The sequence below is a fragment of the Chenopodium album genome, chromosome 4, assembly GCF_948465745.1.
Source record: "Chenopodium album chromosome 4, dcCheAlbu1.1, whole genome shotgun sequence".
In the NCBI taxonomy this organism is placed as follows: Eukaryota; Viridiplantae; Streptophyta; class Magnoliopsida; order Caryophyllales; family Amaranthaceae; genus Chenopodium; species Chenopodium album.
Window position 1 is genome coordinate 54038929 of NC_137837.1, and position 22856 is coordinate 54061784.

Genomic DNA, 22856 nt, shown 5'->3' on the forward strand with positions numbered 1-22856 from the left:
CTGCTCTCCCGCCATTTTTTTTGGTGGTGAATAGTTTAGGCACCGGTTGCTGCCTAACCGGTGCCTATTATGTAATTTTTTTTTTCGTTTTTTTTTCCATCGTGCAATAATATTTATAAAAAAAAACCTGCAATAATAATAACCTGTAATTCCAGCAATTATATTAAATATAATAATTAATAATTTTATTATTATAATAACTAATAATAATATTATTAATTATTATATACAAAAATATACAAAAATAATATTAGAAACAAGAATTCAATTATATATATAGATATAAATATTCCCAAACGCAATACAAAAAAAAAAAAAGTTGCTTAAATATACAAATAATAGTAAGTACACATATATAATGAATAATAAGTTATATAGTTCAAAACTTAACATAAATAATATACAATTACAATGCCATTTACATGTTGAAGGTGATAAAAGACGCCAACATGTCACAAACTTCATTAAGCTCCTTGATTGTCAACGGACCATCCTTTTGGACCTTGCAAAACTTGAAATACAAAAACATTATTTTAAAAATAATTAATTAGGCAAACAATATGTATTTTATCAAATATTACCTATATGACTTCTATATAGCCCATTTACTACATTACTTATCAAATGAACTATTTCTTTCTCATAACATGTCAATATTGGATAGTTTTATGTGTGTAAGCCCTAAAATTGTATAGGAGAGCATTTTGTTAAGGTTTATGACGCTTTTTACCCAAAATGGCCCGAATATGGCCTATATGACCTTACTTTGCCCATTTCCTACATTTCTTAATAAATGAACTTTATTTATCTCATAACATGTCAATATTATCTAGTTATAGGTGTATAAGGAAAGAAATCACATCAAAAGAGCATATTAACACAACATGGCCCTAATATGGCCCATATGACTTCTATTCAGCCCATTTTCTACCTTTCTTGTGAATTAGCCTTTTTGTTTCTCATAACATGTCATTTTTGGATAATATTAGGTGTCTAAGGCTAGAAATTACATCAATATAGCATTTCAAGAAGTTTAACAACGCATTTTACTCAACATGGCCAAAATAGGGCTTATGTGACTTCTATGTAGCCCATTTTCTACATTACTTATCAAATGAACTATTTCTTTCTCATAACATGTCAAATTTGGGTAGTTGTATGTGTGTAAGCCCTAAAATTGTATAGGAGAGCATTTTGTTAAGGTTTATGACGCTTTTTACCCAAAATGGCCCGAATATGGCCTATATGACCTTACTTTACCCATTTCCTACATTTCTTATTAAATGAACTTTATTTATCTCATAACATGTCAATATTATCTAGTTATAGGTGTATAAGGAAAGAAATCACATCAAAAGAGCATATTAACACAAAATGGCCCTAATATGGCCCATATGACTTCTATTCGGCCCATTTTCTACCTTTCTTGTGAAATAGCCTTTTTGTTTCTCATAACATGTCATTGTTGGATAATATTAGGTGTCTAAGGCTAGAAATCACATCAATATAGCATTTCAAGAAGTTTAACAACGCATTTTACTCAACGTGGCCCAAATAAGGCTTATATGACTTCTATGTAGCCCATTTTCTACATTACTTATCAAATGAACTATTTCTTTCTCATAACATGTCAATTTTAAGTAGTTGTATGTGTGTAAGCCCTAAAATTGTATAGAAGAGCATTTTGTTAAGGTTTATGACGCTTTTTACCCAAAATGGCCCGAATATGGCCTATATGACCTTACTTTGCCCATTTCCTACATTTCTTATTAAATGAACTTTATTTATCTCATAACATGTCAATATTATCTAGTTATAGGTGTATAAGGAAAGAAATCACATCAAAAGAGCATATTAACACAAAATGGCCCTAATATGACCCATATAACTTCTATTCAGCCTATTTTCTACCTTTCTTGTGAAATAGCCTTTTTGTTTCTCATAACATGTCATTGTTGGATAATATTAGGTGTCTAAGGCTAGAAATCACATCAATATAGCATTTCAAGAAGTTTAACAACGCATTTTACTCAACATGGCCCAAATAGGGCTTATATGACTTCTATGTAGCCCATTTTCTACATTACTTATCAAATTAACTATTTCTTTCTCATAACATGTCAATTTTGGGTAGTTGTATGTGTGTAAGCCCTAAAATTGTATAGGAGAGCATTTTGTTAAGGTTTATGACGCTTTTTACCCAAAATGGCCCGAATATGGCCTATATGTCCTTACTTTGCCCATTTCCTACATTTCTTATTAAATGAACTTTATTTATCTCATAACATGTCAATATTATCTAGTTATAGGTGTATAAGGAAAGAAATCACATCAAAAGAGCATATTAACACAAAATGGCCCTAATATGGCCCATATGACTTCTATTCAGCCCATTTTCTACCTTTCTTGTGAAATAGCCTTTTTGTTTCTCATAACATGTCATTGTTGGATAATATTAGGTGTCTAAGGCTAGAAATCACATCAATATAGCATTTCAAGAAGTTTAACAACGCATTTTACTCAACATGGCCCAAATAGGGCTTATATGACTTCTATGTAGCCCATTTTCTACATTACTTATCAAATGAACTATTTCTTTTTCATAACATGTCAATGTTGGGTAGTTGTATGTGTGTAAGCCCTAAAATTGTATAGGAGAGCATTTTATTAAGATTTATGACGCTTTTTACTCAAAATGGCCCGATTATGGCCTATATGACCTTACTTTGCCCATTTCCTACATTTCTTATAAAATGAACTTTATTTATCTCATAACATGTCAATATTATCTAGTTATAGGTGTATAAGGAAAGAAATCACATTAAAAGAGCATATTAACACAAAATGGTCCTAATATGGCCCATATGACTTCTATTCAGCCCATTTTCTACCTTTCTTGCATTGTGAAATAGCCTTTTTGTTTTTCATAACATGTCATTGTTGGCTAATATTAGGTGTCTAAGGCTAGAAATCACATCAATATAGCATTTCAAGAAGTTTAACAACGCATTTTACTCAACATGGCCCAAATAGGGCTTATATGACTTCTATGTAGCCCATTTTCTACATTACTTATCAAATGAACTATTTCTTTATCATAACATGTCAATGTTGGGTAGTTGTATGTGTGTAAGCCCTAAAATTGTATAGGAGAGTATTTTGTTAAGGTTTATGACGCTTTTTACTCAAAATGGCCCGAATATGGCCTATATGACCTTACTTTGCCCATTTCCTACATTTCTTATTAAATGAACTTTATTTATCTCATAACATGTCAATATTATCTAGTTATAGGTGTATAAGGAAAGAAATCACATCAAAAGAGCATATTAACACAACATGGCCCTAATATGGCCCATATGACTTCTATTCAGCCCATTTTCTACCTTTCTTGTGAATTAGCCTTTTTGTTTCTCATAACATGTCATTGTTGGATAATATTAGGTGTCTAAGGCTAGAAATTACATCAATATAGCATTTCAAGAATTTTAACAACGCATTTTACTCAACATGGCCAAAATAGGGCTTATATGACTTCTATGTAGCCCATTTTCTACATTACTTATCAAATGAACTATTTCTTTCTCATAACATGTCAAATTTGGGTAGTTGTATGTGTGTAAGCCCTAAAATTGTATAGGAGAGCATTTTGTTAAGGTTTATGACGCTTTTTACCCAAAATGGCCCGAATATGGCCTATATGACCTTACTTTACCCATTTCCTACATTTCTTATTAAATAAACTTTATTTATCTCATAACATGTCAATATTATCTAGTTATAGGTGTATAAGGAAAGAAATCACATCAAAAGAGCATATTAACACAAAATGGCCCTAATATGGCCCATATGACTTCTATTCAGCCCATTTTCTACCTTTCTTGTGAAATAGCCTTTTTGTTTCTCATAACATGTCATTGTTGGATAATATTAGGTGTCTAAGGCTAGAAATCACATCAATATAGCATTTCAAGAAGTTTAACAACGCATTTTACTCAACGTGGCCCAAATATGGCTTATATGACTTCTATGTAGCCCATTTTCTACATTACTTATCAAATGAACTATTTCTTTCTCATAACATGTCAATTTTGGGTAGTTGTATGTGTGTAAGCCATAAAATTGTATAGAAGAGCATTTTGTTAAGGTTTATGACGCTTTTTACCCAAAATGGCCCGAATATGGCCTATATGACCTTACTTTGCCCATTTCCTACATTTCTTATTAAATGAACTTTATTTATCTCATAACATGTCAATATTATCTAGTTATAGGTTTATAAGGAAAGAAATCACATCAAAAGAGCATATTAACACAAAATGGCCCTAATATGACCCATATAACTTCTATTCAGCCTATTTTCTACCTTTCTTGTGAAATAGCCTTTTTGTTTCTCATAACATGTCATTGTTGGATAATATTAGGTGTCTAAGGCTAGAAATCACATCAATATAGCATTTCAAGAAGTTTAACAACGCATTTTACTCAACATGGCCCAAATAGGGCTTATGTGACTTCTATGTAGCCCATTTTCTACATTACTTATCAAATTAACTATTTCTTTCTCATAACATGTCAATTTTGGGTAGTTGTATGTGTGTAAGCCCTAAAATTGTATAGGAGAGCATTTTGTTAAGGTTTATGACGCTTTTTACCCAAAATGGCCCGAATATGGCCTATATGTCCTTACTTTGCCCATTTCCTACATTTCTTATTAAATGAACTTTATTTATCTCATAACATGTCAATATTATCTAGTTATAGGTGTATAAGGAAAGAAATCACATCAAAAGAGCATATTAACACAAAATGGCCCTAATATGGCCCATATGACTTCTATTCAGCCCATTTTCTACCTTTCTTGTGAAATAGCCTTTTTGTTTCTCATAACATGTCATTGTTGGATAATATTAGGTGTCTAAGGCTAGAAATCACATCAATATAGCATTTCAAGAAGTTTAACAACGCATTTTACTCAACATGGCCCAAATAGGGCTTATATGACTTCTATGTAGCCCATTTTCTACATTACTTATCAAATGAACTATTTCTTTTTCATAACATGTCAATGTTGGGTAGTTGTATGTGTGTAAGCCCTAAAATTGTATAGGAGAGCATTTTATTAAGATTTATGACGCTTTTTACTCAAAATGGCCCGATTATGGCCTATATGACCTTACTTTGCCCATTTCCTACATTTCTTATAAAATGAACTTTATTTATCTCATAACATGTCAATATTATCTAGTTATAGGTGTATAAGGAAAGAAATCACATTAAAAGAGCATATTAACACAAAATGGTCCTAATATGGCCCATATGACTTCTATTCAGCCCATTTTCTACCTTTCTTGCATTGTGAAATAGCCTTTTTGTTTTTCATAACATGTCATTGTTGGCTAATATTAGGTGTCTAAGGCTAGAAATCACATCAATATAGCATTTCAAGAAGTTTAACAACGCATTTTACTCAACATGGCCCAAATAGGGCTTATATGACTTCTATGTAGCCCATTTTCTACATTACTTATCAAATGAACTATTTCTTTATTATAACATGTCAATGTTGGGTAGTTGTATGTGTGTAAGCCCTAAAATTGTATAGGAGAGCATTTTGTTAAGGTTTATGACGCTTTTTACTCAAAATGGCCCGAATATGGCCTATATGACCTTACTTTGCCCATTTCCTACATTTCTTATTAAATGAACTTTATTTATCTCATAACATGTCAATATTATCTAGTTATAGGTGTATAAGGAAAGAAATCACATCAAAAGAGCATATTAACACAACATGGCCCTAATATGGCCCATATGACTTCTATTCAGCCCATTTTCTACCTTTCTTGTGAATTAGCCTTTTTGTTTCTCATAACATGTCATTGTTGGATAATATTAGGTGTCTAAGGCTAGAAATTACATCAATATAGCATTTCAAGAATTTTAACAACGCATTTTACTCAACATGGCCAAAATAGGGCTTATATGACTTCTATGTAGCCCATTTTCTACATTACTTATCAAATGAACTATTTCTTTCTCATAACATGTCAAATTTGGGTAGTTGTATGTGTGTAAGCCCTAAAATTGTATAGGAGAGCATTTTGTTAAGGTTTATGACGCTTTTTACCCAAAATGGCCCGAATATGGCCTATATGACCTTACTTTACCCATTTCCTACATTTCTTATTAAATGAACTTTATTTATCTCATAACATGTCAATATTATCTAGTTATAGGTGTATAAGGAAAGAAATCACATCAAAAGAGCATATTAACACAAAATGGCCCTAATATGGCCCATATGACTTCTATTCAGCCCATTTCCTACCTTTCTTGTGAAATAGCCTTTTTGTTTCTCATAACATGTCATTGTTGGATAATATTAGGTGTCTAAGGCTAGAAATCACATCAATATAGCATTTCAAGAAGTTTAACAACGCATTTTACTCAACGTGGCCCAAATATGGCTTATATGACTTCTATGTAGCCCATTTTCTACATTACTTATCAAATGAACTATTTCTTTCTCATAACATGTCAATTTTGGGTAGTTGTATGTGTGTAAGCCCTAAAATTGTATAGAAGAGCATTTTGTTAAGGTTTATGACGCTTTTTACCCAAAATGGCCCGAATATGGCCTATATGACCTTACTTTGCCCATTTCCTACATTTCTTATTAAATGAACTTTATTTATCTCATAACATGTCAATATTATCTAGTTATAGGTTTATAAGGAAAGAAATCACATCAAAAGAGCATATTAACACAAAATGGCCCTAATATGACCCATATAACTTCTATTCAGCCTATTTTCTACCTTTCTTGTGAAATAGCCTTTTTGTTTCTCATAACATGTCATTGTTGGATAATATTAGGTGTCTAAGGCTAGAAATCACATCAATATAGCATTTCAAGAAGTTTAACAACGCATTTTACTCAACATGGCCCAAATAGGGCTTATGTGACTTCTATGTAGCCCATTTTCTACATTACTTATCAAATTAACTATTTCTTTCTCATAACATGTCAATTTTGGGTAGTTGTATGTGTGTAAGCCCTAAAATTGTATAGGAGAGCATTTTGTTAAGGTTTATGATGCTTTTTACCCAAAATGGCTCGAATATGGCCTATATGTCCTTACTTTGCCCATTTCCTACATTTCTTATTAAATGAACTTTATTTATCTCATAACATGTCAATATTATCTAGTTATAGGTGTATAAGGAAAGAAATCACATCAAAAGAGCATATTAACACAAAATGGCCCTAATATGGCCCATATGACTTCTATTCAGCCCATTTTCTACCTTTCTTGTGAAATAGCCTTTTTGTTTCTCATAACATGTCATTGTTGGATAATATTAGGTGTCTAAGGCTAGAAATCACATCAATATAGCATTTCAAGAAGTTTAACAACGCATTTTACTCAACATGGCCCAAATAGGGCTTATATGACTTCTATGTAGCCCATTTTCTACATTACTTATCAAATGAACTATTTCTTTCTCATAACATGTCAATGTTGGGTAGTTGTATGTGTGTAAGCCCTAAAATTGTATAGGAGAGCATTTTATTAAGATTTATGACGCTTTTTACTCAAAATGGCCCGAATATGGCCTATATGACCTTACTTTGCCCATTTCCTACATTTCTTATTAAATGAACTTTATTTATCTCATAACATGTCAATATTATCTAGTTATAGGTTTATAAGGAAAGAAATCACATCAAAAGAGCATATTAACACAAAATGGCCCTAATATGACCCATATAACTTCTATTCAGCCTATTTTCTACCTTTCTTGTGAAATAGCCTTTTTGTTTCTCATAACATGTCATTGTTGGATAATATTAGGTGTCTAAGGCTAGAAATCACATCAATATAGCATTTCAAGAAGTTTAACAACGCATTTTACTCAACATGGCCCAAATAGGGCTTATGTGACTTCTATGTAGCCCATTTTCTACATTACTTATCAAATTAACTATTTCTTTCTCATAACATGTCAATTTTGGGTAGTTGTATGTGTGTAAGCCCTAAAATTGTATAGGAGAGCATTTTGTTAAGGTTTATGACGCTTTTTACCCAAAATGGCTCGAATATGGCCTATATGTCCTTACTTTGCCCATTTCCTACATTTCTTATTAAATGAACTTTATTTATCTCATAACATGTCAATATTATCTAGTTATAGGTGTATAAGGAAAGAAATCACATCAAAAGAGCATATTAACACAAAATGGCCCTAATATGGCCCATATGACTTCTATTCAGCCCATTTTCTACCTTTCTTGTGAAATAGCCTTTTTGTTTCTCATAACATGTCATTGTTGGATAATATTAGGTGTCTAAGGCTAGAAATCACATCAATATAGCATTTCAAGAAGTTTAACAACGCATTTTACTCAACATGGCCCAAATAGGGCTTATATGACTTCTATGTAGCCCATTTTCTACATTACTTATCAAATGAACTATTTCTTTCTCATAACATGTCAATGTTGGGTAGTTGTATGTGTGTAAGCCCTAAAATTGTATAGGAGAGCATTTTATTAAGATTTATGACGCTTTTTACTCAAAATGGCCCGATTATGGCCTATATGACCTTACTTTGCCCATTTCCTACATTTCTTATAAAATGAACTTTATTTATCTCATAACATGTCAATATTATCTAGTTATAGGTGTATAAGGAAAGAAATCACATCAAAAGAGCATATTAACACAAAATGGTCCTAATATGGCCCATATGACTTCTATTCAGCCCATTTTCTACCTTTCTTGCATTGTGAAATAGCCTTTTTGTTTCTCATAACATGTCATTGTTGGCTAATATTAGGTGTCTAAGGCTAGAAATCACATCAATATAGCATTTCAAGAAGTTTAACAACGCATTTTACTCAACATGGCCCAAATAGGGCTTATATGACTTCTATGTAGCCCATTTTCTACATTACTTATCAAATGAACTATTTCTTTCTCATAACATGTCAATGTTGGGTAGTTGAATGTGTGTAAGCCCTAAAATTGTATAGGAGAGCATTTTGTTAAGGTTTATGACGCTTTTTCCTCAAAATGGCCCGAATATGGCCTATATGACCTTACTTTGCCCATTTCCTACATTTCTTATTAAATGAACTTTATTTATCTCATAACATGTCAATATTATCTAGTTATATGTGTATAAGGAAAGAAATCACATCAAAAGAGCATATTAACACAAAATGGCCCTAACATGGCCCATATGACTTCTATTCAGCCCATTTTCTACCTTTCTTGTGAAATAGCTTTTTTGTTTCTCATAACATGCCATTGTTGGGTAATATTAGGTGTCTAAGGCGTGAAATCACATCAATATAGCATTTCAAGAAGTTTTAGGACTTACCTCATCAGGCTGTTGAGTGTCCGTACAATGAGTCACAATGTCAAGCATGAATCTCATCACATACAAAGCACAATCAAGTCCATTCTCTTGTTGTGCGCACTAGCATATGACAAACAAATCACATCAGTGAAACATGCAAAGGAAATGAGCAAATAATTACTACCATAGATTTTCAAGATAATCACAATATCATGTAAATTGCCAACGGTGTCTTCCATGTTGGACCCTTTGGAGCACGACAATGTAGCTTCTTCATAACACTGTAGTATAAAAAAGTACATTCAAATTTGATTAGTCGTATGATTACTAAATTAGTTATTATTAATTATTATTAGCAATAACTATCACTATAGGTTGCTATATATATTTACTTTTGCAATATAGACTTCACGAGCCACTTCTCCGATGATCGAGCTGAATCAAGGTGATAAATTGTGTTGGTGGAATTACAAATCACCATGAGGCTCCAATGCTCCCTACATAAGTTCACAATAGACAAGGTAATTAATATTTAGGAGTCAACATATAATGAGGCCAAATCGATTGAATTTGACATGGTTAGACTTACTCTCTATAACATGGGGCGAATATGAACTTGTCTCCCGCACGCGCTGATTCCCTTATACTCTGTTCAACATAGTACAACACGTCATTGGGGTTGCCTATGATTTTAGTAGTGGATAACTGCTCGGGGCATAACCACACAACTTTACAAGGAGAATCAGTGTCAGTTAAGTGCTCCTGTAGTGCTCTGCGTGCATGAACATTAAATAATTTATCAGATGTAGGATAATCACCATCAATTTGAATAACTTGAAAAAAGTATAGATTATGTGGGCATTGAAGTACCTCATGAATGTTTGAATGAGGGAAATGTTAAGCTTTGCACCACGTAGAAATTCCTTCACATCTTCTTTGTTGATCCATGCAATTGCATCCTCATCATAGTGGAACATTGCCTTAGGAAGTGTAACTTCCATGGGATCGACCAAATGACAAGCACGGTTGTGAAGAAAGGTCATGTCAGTAGAGAGCGATTGAAGAACAATGTCTTCAACAAGTGGAGTAGGTGGCATGGGTGAAACTTTCGAAGAGTGCAACTTTGATGCTTGTTTACTCTTGGACTATTGTTCACTTAGCTTCTTCTTAGGTTGATCAATTCTTTTAGGCTTCTCCACCCTCTTTCTCTTTGAATTTTTGCTTCCATTGGAAATCTGAAATAGTTTGAGAAATAATAAGTTTCAACTCACAATCACTTATAAATATGTAATTATGATATGGTTTGAGAATGTATAAGTTTAGTAGTTGAGAAATGAAGAAAATAGCCAAGTGAGTAGACATTTCGGCTCAAAATGGCTTTATTTTGATGAATTGGACCCAAAAACTTAGAATTTGGCAAATTTTATGTAATTTCAAATGACAAACACTTATAAATATGTGATTATGAGGTGTTTTGAGATGCAAGAAGTTTATAAGTTGAGAAATGAAGAAAATAGGCAAGTAAGTAGCCATTTCGGCTCAAAATGGCTTTATTTTGATGAATTGGACCCAAAAACTTAGAACTTGGTGATTTTTATGTAATTTAAAATGAAAAACACTTATAAATATGTGATTATGAGTTGTTTTGAGATGCAAGGAGTTTATAAGTTGAGAAATGAAGAAAATAGGCAAGTAAGTAGCCATTTCGGCTCAAAATGGCTTTATTTTGATGAATTGGACCCAAAAACTTAGAACTTGGTGATTTTTATGTAATTTCAAATGACAAACACTTATAAATATGTGATTATGAGTTGTTTTGAGATGCAAGGAGTTTATAAGTTGAGAAATGAAGAAAATAGGCAAGTAAGTAGCCATTTCGGCTCAAAATGGCTTTATTTTGATGAATTGGACCCAAAAACTTAGAACTTGGCGATTTTTATGTAATTTCAAATGACAAACACTTATAAATATGTGATTATGAGTTGTTTTGAGATGAAAGGAGTTTATAAGTTGAGAAATGAAGAAAATAGGCAAGTGAGTAGCCATTTCGGCTCAAAATGGCTTTATTTTGATGAATTGGACCCAAAAACTTAGAACTTGCCGATTTTTATGTAATTTCAAATGACAAACACTTATAAATATGTGATTATGAGTTGTTTTGAGATGCAAGGAGTTTATAAGTTGAGAAATGAAGAAAATAGGCAAGTAAGTAGCCATTTCGGCTCAAAATGGCTTTATTTTGATGAATTGGACCCAAAAACTTAGAACTTGCCGATTTTTATGTCCTCATGTTTAACGTTACGCCTGATATTATCAATCCACTTACACTTGAAAAGAGCAACCGTGAAGTCACAATAATCAAGCTCCCATATTTCTTGAATTCGACCATAGTATGACAACTCTGCATCGACAGGTGATTTACCCTTTGACCTTGTACCCACACAAGTTGCCATATGCAGGGAAGTCATTCATGGTCCACATAAGGGCTGCACGCAATGTAAATATCTCGTTCTGATGAGCATCAAAAACGGAAACCCCTTCGTCCCACATCTTTCTCAAGTCGTCAATAAGCGGCGCAAGGTAAACGTCTATGTCGTTTCCAGGTTGCTTAGGACCAGTTATTAGAAATGAAAGCATTACATACTTACGTTTCATGCACAGCCAAGGAGGCAAATTATAAATCACTAAAAGTATCGGCCATGTGCTGTGTTGGGTACTAAGAGTGCCAAATGGATTCATCCCGTCCGTGCACAACCCAAGCCTTAAATTTCTGACTTCATTACCAAATTCCTTAAACTTCAAATCAATGTTCTTCCACTGTGGAGAGTCAGCTGGATGCTTCAGCATTCTGTTTTTCTTTCTTCCCTCTGCATGCCACCTCAAGTTTTTAGCGTCTTTTGGTATTGAGAACAGACGCATAAACCTTGGAATAATGGGAAGATACCACAACACCTTAGCAGGAGGTCCCTCCGTGCCAGGATTGCAACTCATGCGCTTGTACCGCGACCGCTTGCATCGTGGACACTCCTGCAGTTTTTCATACTCATTTCGATACAAAATACAGTCATTAGGACATGCATGTATCTTCTTATACTCCAAACCAAAGGGACACATAAGCTTCTTTGCGTAATAATAAGACTTAGGAATTTCATTCCCATCAGGCAACATATCACTTAATGCGGTCAACAAAGAAGTAAAACTGATGCCCGTCCACCAATGCTTCGACTTAATGTTGAAAAGTGTTAGCACGGCCGATAGTTTGGAGTATTTTTTGCACCCGGGATACAAAGGCTTTTTGGAAGCCTCCGATAATAATTCAAACACTTCACCTTCAACACCTTGCAACATCTCATCCACTTGTTCATCCTCGACCTCATCCGCCTGATCTTCATCAGCTCCATCCTCACCATTATCAACAATATACTCATCATTCTCGTATTCCTCGTCCACATGAATCTCAGTGCTTCTAACACGCACATCATTCCGATCAAGATCCCCACTGTACTCTCCACTTTCTCCGTGCCAAATCCACACATGGTAAAATTGCCTAAACCCACGACATAATACATGATCTCTAATGATTTCAACACTATCGACCACATTCACACAATTACAATCAACACAAGGACAATAAAGGCCTTTGCCTCCCAGTGTGCGTTGATAAGCTAAAGCCCTATCGCAAAACTCATGAACCCCATTCCAAAATTCCAATGTATCGCGTCTACCATTCATCCAACCACGATCCTTCTCCATTTAGTAAATTGTCTCTAAACATATATATAGCACCATATAATTATAATGTGTAAGTGCTACATATTTTATGTAAATCAAATTCAAGTACAAAACGTGAATATACCATTCATATAGTGAAAAAATGCATGTTTCCAAAGGGTCCTTATCACTCCAACCTAACCCATCCTTGAATGTCTACTTTCACTAGTGAATGTATGTCAACTTTCCAATTTTAAGGAAAATCCGACAGCATTTCCCCCTAGTTCTCCAAGTACACGATGTAGATAATTAATTACACACATATGTACCCAGAGAACATAGTGAGGAAATGGTAAGCCAAGATGTTCCTTAAAATCGAAAAGAAAACATACATTCACCACCTAAGTGAGAGTACACATTCAAGAACAGTCCCAACCGGGGATTATTCAAGACTTTCTCCTAATGAGAAAGCCTTGAACGGGTATCTAGGCATATGATGATGCAATTCAAGTATTCTATATATTGTTGTATTTATTTGCAATTAAACAATACACAAGTTGCAATTTCATGAATAAACTTTTATTAAATGGATGAATAGAAAGAAATATAGCTAAGTAAAGTTTAGTAGTCATACCAATATAGCAACTACCCACTTGAGCTTAATATGTAGTCCTCAAGTTAATTAAACTCTTGCTTCAATTCACATATGAATCTATATATTAAAAAAACAAAAATTAGAAACGTCACTAATTCTCTAATATATTCACAAATCTCTAATGTATTCACAATTCTCTAATTTATTCACAACTAATTAAGTGGCAATATCACTATTTCTCTAATTTATGCACAATTCTCTAATTTAATCACAATTCTCTAAATTATTCACAAATCTATAATGTAATCACAATTCTCTAATTTATTCACAATTTTCTAATTTATTCACAACTAATTAGAAGCAAGGTCACTAATATACATATTAAAACATACAAAAACTCGACTAAGGAACAAGGTAATGCAAAAAATGGAGAAAAATAAACTATTTAGAAGCAAGGTCACTAATATACACATCAAGAGTCAAAGCATTCAATCACAATAATTTGACTAAGAAATCACCATCTGGAACAAAAAGAAAAGTGCATGAAGAAAAATAAACTCACTCTTTTTCACCAAGCTTCACTATAGTTCCTCCGTATTCACGGTATCCCCTTCTTTGACAGCAACAGGAATATGATTCCCCGTCTTGTCACGAAGGCCAGGTCCAACAACAAGAACTTTGCCAGAATTCAGCTGAAATCGAATCCAAGCAACAAAATTCAGTAATAAATCCTTAAACTGATTCAATTATCAAAAACCAAACTCCCCAAAACAAGGCATCATAAACAAATTTCACAGCCAACAATGTAGCACAAACATACAATTCTAATCCCAACAATGTAGCACAATTTTAATCTAAAATAAGATGAACCCATTAATTTTCTTTGCATTTCATATACAATCTAAGCACAATTTTAATCTAAAATAAGATGAACCCATTAACTTGAAAAGATGAACTTACCCTAAATTAGTTGGAGGTGGAAGAAGCTAAGGGGATGAGAGAATGAAAAGACCCTCGCTGGTGGAGGAGGCGGTGCGCGCTGGTGGAGGTGGAGGCGGTGCGCGCTGGTGGAGGTGGAGGCGGTGCACGCTGGTGGAGGTGGAGGCGGTGCACGCTGGTGAAGGTGGAGGCGGTGCGCGCTGCAGCTGTTGTTGTTTGTTTCGCACAGAGAAAGGCAGTGGAGGGAAGGGCAGGGCAGGGAGATTCACGGCGGTGGTTTAGGCACCTGAAAGCGCCGGTGAAGGTGGCGGCTGTGGTGGAGGGAAAAGGTGGAGGCATGACTACTCTGAGTGAGAACGAAAGAAGGGATGAACGAATGAAGGGAAGGAAAGAGAAAGAGAGGAAGAAAAGAGGAAAAGACGCGGTTTTTTTTGTTTTGAATTTGGCACCAGTTTGAATGGCACCGGTTCAAACCGGTGCCTTTTTGATTTTTGGCACCGGTTCAGCCTGAACCGGTGCCTTTTCTCTTTTGGTAAAAACCCGCCCAATTCTAGACCGGTTTTGGGCATCGGTTTAAGCTGAACCGGTGCCATATGGGGGGTGCCTAATGCTTTTTTTCTACTAGTGATAGTTCAGACTTTGGCGCCATTGCTGGAGCTTCAATCTGGAACTGTTTTCGGTGTTATCAATCAACAGGGGTATGCCTAAAGTCGTACTAGGTCAATTCTGATTAAAATATTAGACTTTATTTACTTAAATTAATTAATTAATTAATTAGGCAATGTTCTTTAAGTCATTAATTTATTTAATCTCAACACAAGTCAATTAAATGGTCAAGAAAAACATAGTATATGCACAACTAATAATGCACAATTAGTCAAGTAGGCACAATATGATGCAATGAGTTTGCAAACCTAACCATGGCTCTAGTTCTCTAAAGTTCGGGATATGGTTTAGTCAATAGAGGGTCCATGGTTAATTGTCCGGATGCACCGTGCAGAAGCCTAACCGTGAAGGGTCGGCGCTAGTAGATGGGACACCGCGAGTTATAGAAAAAACTCGCTTCCATGGTTTGGTGAATTCAACAATCTCGGATGTACCCTTTGTTGCTCAGAGCGTTCAATCAAGTAGATGGAGCATGAATTCCCAGAGGGTTATGTCCATATGTAGAACACATAAGGGTTTCAGAAAAGTGAGAAAAACTCAATCAGGAAGTAGGATCGAGCAAACAATGCTAAAAACTGGTCGAAATTAGAACGCCTATTTCTGGCTCGGTATTGGAAGAATTTGGCGCCAGCAAACAGAGATTGGCGCCAGGTTTTAGCTGTAGCGCTTGGCAACAAGCCTGTCGTCTGGCGCTATAGTTAAATGTCTGGCTCCAATACTCTGGTCGCTGACGTTAATTCCTACATGCCTCAGCAGCTTTCTGTGCTCGATATAATTTTCCAGTTCGCGCAGTGTTATTTCGGTCCTAGTTGTGAAAGATATTTCTCAAATTTCCTACGTGTAAAATCCTATGTTTTAACTCATTACGGATGGTCTTTCCAATGAGATCTTTTTTATGCATATGACAATAATGTTAATCAAAATTACGCACATGAAATACTTAGAACGTTTCGAGTCTCATCCACTCATTCTAAATCATTGCCGAAATAAATTTCAGGAATTAAAATAGAAATCCTCCCCAGCGGAGTCGCCAAAAACTGTAGGGAATATTTTAAGCATTAACCCCTAGCTTGAACCCCACTGTGATCATACAGTAAAGTACGGTGGCGTCCAAAGGGAAGGAAGCTAGAGCAAAAGAGTCGCCAACAAGTTTTTTTAAGGAACTTGTAAACCGTTCACGAGGTGAAGGTTACACCCCTTAACGATCCAAGAGATCGTCAACTCCAATAGGTCTGGAACCATGACTAGTAGTTCGAGGATGAAGGTACAAATCCAACCTAAAAGAGATTGAACCTGCCCTAATAATAGGCCTCTACTTTATTATGATCGTATTCATATGCGCTTTCTGACTAACATGCAATCAATAGGATTAACCCTAAACCTGTTTATCTATGTTGGTTGAATATTAATGGACAAATAACTCTATTATTGGCGATCACTTGAATTATAATCATAATTAACCTTAACAAGATTATTAATTATCTTATTAAGCGTGATTACAAGTACAAATTCCCTTTAAACATGCATAAAAGGTGTGATCAAGCAATAACAATAAAAATATCAAGCAACATAATAAATCAAAATCAAAATAATTATGATCATAATTAAAATAATCATATCAACGTTAAAGCATAATACTAGCAAGATCCTAGGCATGATACTAACAAGATTAATAACAAACCCTAGCATGTCACTAAACAATAAAGATAAAAACTTTAACCCTAACATGATACTAACATAAATATTAGGAAAGACAATAAAAGGCATCATAGAAATCATAATTGACATTATATTCTTTACCTTAAACATGATACTAGGAACTTATTGTTGTCACCCTAAACATCAAATTAAGAAAAGCATCCTAACATGATACTAGGAATCATAATAACAACCTAGACATGATCTCTATATCATAATATCAATAAAACAATTAAAGCACTTACTTAGATGCCTCGTATCTCTTTCTAATAACAAAATACACACGTTAGTAACTTCAAGAAAAATAATAAATCAAACAATTAAGTTAAATAACTGAAATAGAGATTAGGGACCAAACCCTCAGAAATTAAAACCTTTCACGCCTAGGGCGAAGGCAACTTCGAATTATGCTAGGTGTGTCTAGTGCTAATGTATGAGGAATTTTGTTTGTAAAATGCTAGGCTAGAAAGAGAGAGAGAGAATCAAGAATTTCTTGATGAGAGTTGGTGAGAATTAGAAAGAATAAGAATTGATGAGAATTGGTGGTTGAAAACGGAGTTTTTAGGAGACTATTTATAGAGAAAATCAGCCAAAAAGATAAAACATCAAAACAGAGTTCTAACGCGGATAAAACAATGTTAGCGCCAACGCCGGCCATTGGCGCCAGACGCCAATGCTAGCGCCAGGCGTCAGACGCCAATGCTAGCGCCAGGCGCTACAGCTAGCGTTTGGCGCTGACTCAGAAATTCACGCGTTTTCTTAAAATCAGATAGAAATTGCCGTACAGGAGGATAAAATCGTATTTTCCTCAAAAAACGTTCTTTGATTCTGATTAAAACTCTAAAAGTCAACAAAAGTCAATTTATCAATGCTAATTGAATTAGGAATGAAAAGAACCTTCTAGAAGAATCTAGAAGACTAAAACCATTCCTAATTGCATTAGGAATGATAAATCCATATTAGGCCCTCCTCTAGATCATTAGGCCGCATATAATGCTTAAACCGGGCCCAGTTTGGTATTTTGGCCATATCTTCCTCAATATTCATCGGAATTGGGCTTATAATATATAGTTGGAAAGGTCTTTTCAAGCCCCATCCAACTACACTATTATTGGGCCCATATCATGGACCAACCAAACTGGATTGGCTGTTTTCTTAAAATAGGTTTTTAAAAACAGAGAGAAGAGAAAAGAAATTACAACTATCCGCAACCCTAAACTTTCCACACTTTCACTTCATTCGATTATGATTCGACGTGAAAGGTACTCATCACTGGGTTTGGTTTTGGGGAGACACAAATGGGTGTCTACACCATCCTACCAACATTATTTTTTTTATAGGTTCTTTTAACCCACTCTGTATTGCTGCTATCCCATCTGTATTCTGCAACCATTCAGTATATCGAAGACCTGTGCCTCCAGGCAGAGATGCATTAAATTCTGTCAAAGCAGTTTTTCTCCTTTTTTCATTTCCAACAACTGATTCAAGTTGTTCATGAGACCTCATATAAACAGTCTGAATATTTGACAAATGCACTGGTAAAAACATGACAGCAGGAGTCATTTCAAACAAATCAAACCCAAATATTCTCCAAGCTGCCTCACATGGAGAAACCCATCTACCAGCTTGAAAATTCTCAATCTCATCAACACCTTCACTACCTTCTCCAGTAACATTAAAAGAGACACGATCATGGCCCTTATAGACATACTTGTACAGATATTTCACTGCCTGAATAGTTGAACACACTTCAACGTTTAGATGGCAGTCAAATAATAAAGACATGTATGGGTTATATGGGATTACCCAACGATTATCAAGATTAGCACCACGAATCCTAACATGCTCTCCTGTGTTTCGTCTTCTATACAATGGAAAACCATCCTCATTGGTAGTGGTTTCTTCTACATATGACTTGGAAAAATTATACTTACAAACCAAATCATCCTTTACTCTCTTTTTCATGCACCCACACTTTGGATTTAGACTACCACAAGGACCATACATCATGTGCTTTAATATAATTTCACGTAACTGAGAAGATTTAGTAGAAGGAATTTCTGCACTCACAAATCTATCATAATATGAAGGACCAGTAAGCTTATACCCATGATCTAAGATAATAAGAAAATGAGCATGTGGCAGACCTCTTTTCTGGAACTCTATAACATATACCATAGCTGCAACCTTCCCAAAAACTTGTTCTTCTGTGATTTGCTTCTTCAATGCGATTAGCTTACTTCTAAATACACGCGCAATAACATATGGACGATCAGCTGCAGTTTCAGTATTAGAAAGTTTAGTTGTTATCTCTGTCCATTTAGCGTTACATGTCATAGTAACAAAAAGATCAGGTTTGCCAAACCGCTGAACAAGTGCCATAGCATTTAAATATCGCTTTTTCATATCACGAGGCCCACCAATAAAAGATAGTGGTAGAATAACTTGTCGGCCAATATTGTTTGCATTTTTCTTCCCATCATCAATAGTATCCAGAATACCTTGATATAAATCACCTCTAATTGTTTGTTGATTCCTTCTAAAAAAATCAAGTCTAGTATTTTCGATCTTCACATACATATCAACAATGTATTGTTGGAAACAGCGATCTCCAAGAAGAAGCATGTTTCCCGGCCTAATTTGCAACTTGTAAGCATAGTATTCCCTGGCAGAAATATGCCTATTAGAGGTGCTTGAAGAGTCTGCTGAGCCTGTATGCCAAAAACAATGTCACATAAGCTAAGCTGTGAACTTATGCATACATGAAAGCTCAATAAATTAAATTAATAACTTGCTACTAAAGACTTACGCTTAGCCTCTTCTTCTAATAAACCTTCTTCTGAATGCACAGCACAAAAAGAAACAGGACTAACATCCATTAATGCCTTTTTCTGTGTACTTGTATAAGCCTTCCGCAAACCTTGAGTCCAGCCACAATCACCATATGGGAAAAGAAGAGGGTACTGTAATGGGTCATAGCATTCATATCCGATGCTTCCTAGTGGATTTGCCTGATATAATTATATGTGGGCTACTATAATCACTTGAATACATGATATCTGGCCATATAGCAACAACCTCATCAGTTGAAGGTGCATTATACACTCGCTGGTCTAGTACCGTGCTCTGATTAATGACAATTTGTGTACTGTAGGTTACAGTAAGTTCTCGTAATGATCTGAAGAATCGAGTATATGGATTTGCACTTGTAACACGCATAAGTATGTCTACTATATCCCTCCTAACCTCAGGAAAAACTTTTGTTTTATGCACAGCTTCAAACTGGGCATCATAAAAATAAAGCTACAAGTACTTAGGCTTTTCATCTTCAGGAAGTAAATCAGGCAAATTGTGATAGATCTGACCATGCAGCAAGAAGACATAAATTCCTTTTTCAGTCTTAGCATTATAATCACCTCCAAGTGAACAAAATGCAAACAAATTATTATACATGCAAACGTATTGCCTAAAATGCAATGCATCCTCATCTTGGGATGTAAAGAGTCGATAAAGTTCAGGAGGGAAATCATTTGTAGCAATCCTAATACTTCCATTCCCACAACAAAAATGAAGCCATTCATACTGAAACTTCTTAGCTCTGCATTTTAGATAGAAATGCGGAGTATCCATCTGTAAAGGAGCCGGTGGAAGTAGTTGGCCAATGACAGTAGATGGTTCTTCTGAAACCAATATTTTGAGAACAAAAATTACCTAATTTACATGATTTATTAGTAAAAAAAACAACTAACTAAACTACATACTCTTTTTTTTTTGGAGCAGTTGTCTTTTTTTTTTGGCTCCTTCGGCTATTCTGCTTTTGCACGGTTCCTAAGTGCTCCCTGCGCACTGCTCTCACAAATCTCACTAACCTCACAAATATAAACACAAAATAAGATAAAGAAAACATAAATTTCATAAACTAATTCCAATATTAAATGTAAATGTGACAACCTTACAGAATTTGCCATCATTGATATTCCATTTATTAGTTCTAAGTACGTAACAACAACAATTACTCCTTCTATAAAGAAAGAACAGTTAATATTGTCAAACAAACCACAATCTAATTTTTATTTATAAAATTGCACAATCAAACAAAAGTGCTCACTTGCTTTCCTTGGAGAAGACTGTTTAACATCTTGCTTTGAATCTGCCTTTTTCTTGCCGTCGTAGTACATGCCTTCTTCGCACTATTGTCAAGTACATGACTACCCCCAACACTTACTCCCTCTATTAGAAAAATATAAGTTAGCAATTACTACACAACTCAACATATAGCTAACAACACAACCAAATCAAAAGGCTTACTGGATTTCCTTGAGGTAGGCTGCTTAGGAGCTGCTTTCGAATTTATATTTTTCTTGCCACTGTTTGTACGCACCTTCTTTGTACTTTTGTCAACCACCTGACTATCTCTAACAACAGAAAACACATAACTATAATTTTATCCTGGACACATTTAACATATAAAGATACAAATTTAATAACCCATCCCAACCTGATTCCACCTTGTTCTGAAAGAGCATCAATTGCAAGTGAACGTTTGCTAGCACGCTGCCTTACATAATTCCCATAATATTTAGCCTTATCTGTCATGTATTCTTATATAACTTGAGAAATAATCATTTACATAGCAATTATAATTAATAATCAATTGTTCATTAAATTTGCAAGTTCATAGTTGTAATCTCTTGTTAACCATTTCATCACCACACATAGTTACATGCCAAAATCATACCCATGTAATGATGTACTAAGCCAACAAATTGAAATGTAATAGATTAATGTTAGCCTGTATTCTGCAAAGTTAGCAAAATTTAAAAGTTATAACAATATATAAATTAAAAAACCAGCAAGTAATATGTATAACATGATAATAATCAATCAGTACAGCAAGCCATAAATAAGACAAGGTTAACATAATTAATTCCATTCAATCAAACTGCATTGCATTCTATATAAAGATACTGTCTTAGACCATAAAATTACATCCCATCAGCTAACATCTTACAAGAGCAAGAAACGGCAAATGCAAGCGTAGATGACTTAGCAATTTTTACAAGAGAAGGCAAAAGCAAGCTGAAATGACATAGCATTTGAATATTCAAACAACAAAATTATGTCCACATAGCATAGACTCTTAGATTAAACACTACAAGTTCTCAGCCCAACTACAAGTTCCAAACCAAATTAATTTATATCTTCCTATGCTTAAACACAATTTGTAAGTCGTCTGGAACCGAAACAAATAAGCCATCAGGTACTGGGACAAAGCGTGCAGCAACATGTTGACCAAATGAAGAAGTAGCCTTTGGTTTCGAAGGAGCTGCTGGAGGCAATGCAGGAGTTGGAATCCTATGGTAGCCAGACTGAGGTGTGAGACAATCACTCCCACCAATATAAGGAGCTAAATGCAACTCTCCTTGCTTTCCAAGTGCACGTTCCCTAACCGACATATAACTCTCCCTAGCCAATGCAAACTTAATACCAGAAAAAAAACCCCTTTCCATAATTCAGATCCACTATGTCTACATTGTAACGAGCACGCAAGATCTTTACAGCCCGCTTAGCAGCATCTTGCTTTGCACCCTTACAAGTACTGGACAAAGCACTATAAACACACTTCATACCAACACCATCACGGAAATATATTGTCAACCAAGATACCCACTTCTCTGCAGCAAGCTCAGCAACCTCAACACCAGACACCCTTGCTTCAGTCGCAGCAACCAAAACACGCAACACATCTATGTTGTCAATGCATATGCACTTATCCCCATTAGTCTTGGCTGGTGGAACAGGCCACTTAGCCACACCCTTTGGTGAAGGTTTGTTCAGTGAGTTTAGCGCAATGTGTTTCATGTCATACAAAAAAGCA

The 22856-nt window shown here is 34.8% G+C and overlaps 1 protein-coding gene across 1 annotated transcript; it reads right to left on the reverse strand.

Moving 5' to 3' along the window:
• Positions 1-14256: 14256 nt before the first annotated feature.
• LOC145627928 (uncharacterized) lies at positions 14257-20197 on the reverse strand. The gene is made up of 4 exons (XM_081680270.1): positions 19990-20197; positions 19788-19898; positions 18299-19689; positions 14257-14367 (listed from the first exon to the last, which is right to left on the reverse strand). Exons 1-4 carry the CDS (start codon positions 20195-20197, stop codon positions 14257-14259), a joined length of 1821 nt encoding a protein of 606 aa, XP_081536396.1.
• Between the last annotated feature and the right edge of the window lie 2659 nt (positions 20198-22856).